Source organism: Cibotium barometz, chromosome 13, assembly GCF_041138505.1.
Source record: "Cibotium barometz isolate CiBa-2024 chromosome 13, ASM4113850v1, whole genome shotgun sequence".
In the NCBI taxonomy this organism is placed as follows: domain Eukaryota; kingdom Viridiplantae; phylum Streptophyta; class Polypodiopsida; order Cyatheales; family Cibotiaceae; genus Cibotium; species Cibotium barometz.
In genome coordinates, this window is record NC_141058.1 from 2,372,762 (window position 1) to 2,376,182 (window position 3,421).

The window sequence follows — 3,421 nt, forward strand, 5'->3', positions numbered from 1 at the left end:
CATCGGGCGTCCACACTTGGACGCCCGCCCGTTAGTATATCCCTAACTCAGCCCGTCAATCAGCCTGCCTAGCTCCAAGCTTTCCCCAAGCCTCGAAACTAGTCTTGCGTGCATGTAGCGCACAATAAATACACACTGTGCACATGACACTCAACCTAGAACCTTTGCAAGCAAAGAAAAGGAACGAAAAAAGGCAACTAAACCTTGAAGCTCAACAAAAGCAAGAACACCCAAAGAGTGCAAAATCATTCCTTCTCAAACAATCTTTGCAAGCCGAGTACACCCGCCAAACCAACCCCAACAACTTGCTGAAAAAAAAAACATAATAATCAAAGAAATCTAAGGGTGTACACTTATAACAGATGTATTGTCAGGTAGCTACTTGAGGCACAAGGGTACTATAAAGGTAATTCACTTATATGGGTGCCAAGGCAGTAACAACATTCCTCAGACCAAGTACAGAAAATTGACTCAACAAAAGAAGGCGGCGGCTCCTTGCCATCAAAGCTAATTGAGTTATGCCAAGCTGGGTTCGTAAGTCCCTACTTTCTCCATGTCTGGCCTCAGGTCTTCTAACTCAGACCCATGGAAGTCCTATACCAAGTCATTAAAACAGAATTGTCCGGTCCAGCCCTTCAGCCTCAAAACATGCTCCTCACGTGCTCCTGTGCATTCCAAAGTGCGCACTATTGCAACTTGGTGGGCTTGATCAAACCTTACTGCCCAAAAGAAAACGTTCTCATTTTCTGGCTGAATTCCTTCAGGGTCTTTATCCATTGCAAAATGCACAAGGTAGACCTGTGCTGAGTGTTGCCGCGCATACACAACAGCCCTCTCATAATGGTGTAACACATCATCATGTTTCCCCTCTACAAGAAACTCAAAACCAAATTTTGGGAAGTGATCTCTATCCCGCACCAAAGTATCAAGGCGCATTCTGCTACGTCTAGAACCTTCCGCCACCACTTCCTTCACCTCAGGCAAGACGAGGGCTCCAACCTTGGGGTAGGCATGTTGTAGCACCGTCTTGATCCTGCACATAAAAGCAAACTGCAGTGCATACTCGGAAGGAGAACCAGATGCATTACAACACTCAGGCCTGCATATTGCATGGCCATCAAGGGCTCGAATTGTTTCCCGGATTACCCACGGACGATCAACTGCAGATTGTGAGCTAGGAGGTTTGTCTACCTGCTGATTTATGAAGGAGCAGTGGCGCAATATGGCAGACCGGAGCAACGGAGAAGAAATCCTCACAAAATAATCAAGCTCATGCTCTCTGGCAACCAGAACACCTTCTGCAAGCAGATCACGGATATGTGCCACTGACTGGAAGACGCGCTCCTCCACCTCCAAGAAGCTGGCTAGGAGATCATAATGGGAGTGGGACCATGTTCTAAAGTACCACATCATCCTGCTGTAAGTTGCCTTCCCAAAGACATATCTGGCGAGCTTAGAAGAATCTGAGAGCTTTAACCAAGCTCTATAACTGGAGGCCTCTTCTTGCATCATGAATGCCAAGCAAGTCCCAACCAGTCCCTTGTGCCCACTTGTCCACTCCCATATGGAGGTTGCGATTTGTGCCACATCACAGATAATGCCCAAATTATCCACATTAGCCTGTTGTATCAGCTCTACAATGTCTGCTACATCAAAGGCTGATGATGTAACCGTGTGATCGTGCGGAAATGGAGATAGTCTGCTTGGAGAACTTCCAGGGACATAGTCAACATTGGAGGCTTCAGCTTCAGCTTTTCTTCTCCTGTACTGAGCCTCAAGGAGGTCCTTCACTGTCTCTACGCCCACCAGCAAAAAACCCTTCAAGTTGTAGGAGTTGCTATCATTCTTCATGTTCCTGATAGTATGAAAGAGTTCATCCAGACAGTCGGCTGACAGGTGCAGCAAACTATCAGCTTCATCAAAGATAAGTGTCACTGGAGCTGCCAGGTTCCTCTTGAGAAAGTAAGAAAGGAACATTCGGTCAGTGCCAGCATCTTCTGCTGGTTTCCTGAACAAAGTAGGATTCGCTAGATGCAAATACTCACAAAAGCATGTCCACATAGTGGACGCATCCCAGCTTTGCCTGGCAGCCCCCATTCCCTGAACATAAACTGGACATGCAGCATTGCTCCCCTCCTTCAGCGCCTTTGCAACAGCAAAAGCTAGAGTAGTCTTTCCACTCTGCCTCCTGTCACACAAAACACAATATTTTCCCTTCCTTAGCTCGTTTACAAGGGGTTCAAGCCCCCGAGGCGTCAGATAATAGTAGTCTTCAGGGTTCACAGCATGCCCAGCCCCAAATCTACGAGGTAGCCTCTCCTGTACCTTCACTTGATATCGCCAGCCCTGGTTAGCTTGCAGACGAAATCCCGAGGGTAAAGGTAGCAAGATGCCATCCACAACTGCTTCAAGAGCCATGTCCTTGTTCATTTCTCCGCCTGTGAGCATGCGGATGGCATCTGATACCAAGGTTCCAGCAGGAAAGCTCCAGCTTCTTGTCACGCCATAAGTCACTCTGATTTGTGGTTCTCCCTCCTGTTTCTGCATCGCTCCTTCTTCATCACTTTCCTCCATCATTCGTGGCTGGTCTTGTTCCTGATGCTGCATGCCTTCCTCTTCTCCTTCTTCCCTCTCCATCACACGCGCACGCGTGTGTGTGTGTCTGTGAGAGAGAGTGTCCACATTGATCTATCCGACGGGAGTCATAACATGTTGTATACCAACTCCATGACCTAACCAATCTAAGACTCACCCTTTTATAAAGCACACATAACCTGAAGCTTTGCGAAAGTTGGTTCGACTACAAACATTCTCTTCCCAACAAAAAGCAATAAAGACTTCACACATTTCTCACTACCATTATTATGATGGTGGGTTGTCCAAACTGAACATCTAGGACACAATGTAATATTGGTAGCAACAACACCACATTTGACATATTTGGTCATAGTGACATATTGATCGAATCGAATGACCTAAGGTTTTGCACTTTAGGTTATTGGAATTAAAACTCTAAGGTATTATTATATACTTTTGGAAAAACAAAAAAATATAAAAAGAAATATATACAAATATTTCACTTTATACAAAAAGAAATATATACAAACACCAACATTTACAGTTGTCAAATAGCCACAATGCATGGCTGGATTGAGATATAAAATACATTTGAAAAATTACAAAATTGCATCAGAACTAAGATCTAGACGGGGTGCAATAGGAATGTATTCTTGTTGTTCAGTTATAGCCGAAAGAAAGTCTTGGATCTTCTCTTCCTCATCTTCCATTTCAACTAGATCGATTTCTTCAACTTCAGTGTTACCAGGATGAGATCCATGCAAAAAGTAATGTACTCACTCTCGTGTCGTGGAAGAAAACCTTGCGAATGTCCGACAGATCAGTACTTTCAAGATCTTTCATG

General features: G+C 45.0%; 1 protein-coding gene across 1 annotated transcript; it reads right to left on the reverse strand.

Annotated features, from left to right (window-relative positions):
• Window positions 1-229: 229 nt before the first annotated feature.
• Window positions 230-2,738, reverse strand: LOC147632265 (uncharacterized). The gene has a single exon (XM_086807076.1). It carries the CDS (start codon window positions 2,635-2,637, stop codon window positions 595-597), a length of 2,043 nt encoding a protein of 680 aa, XP_086663202.1. The 5' UTR covers window positions 2,638-2,738; the 3' UTR covers window positions 230-594.
• Between the last annotated feature and the right edge of the window lie 683 nt (window positions 2,739-3,421).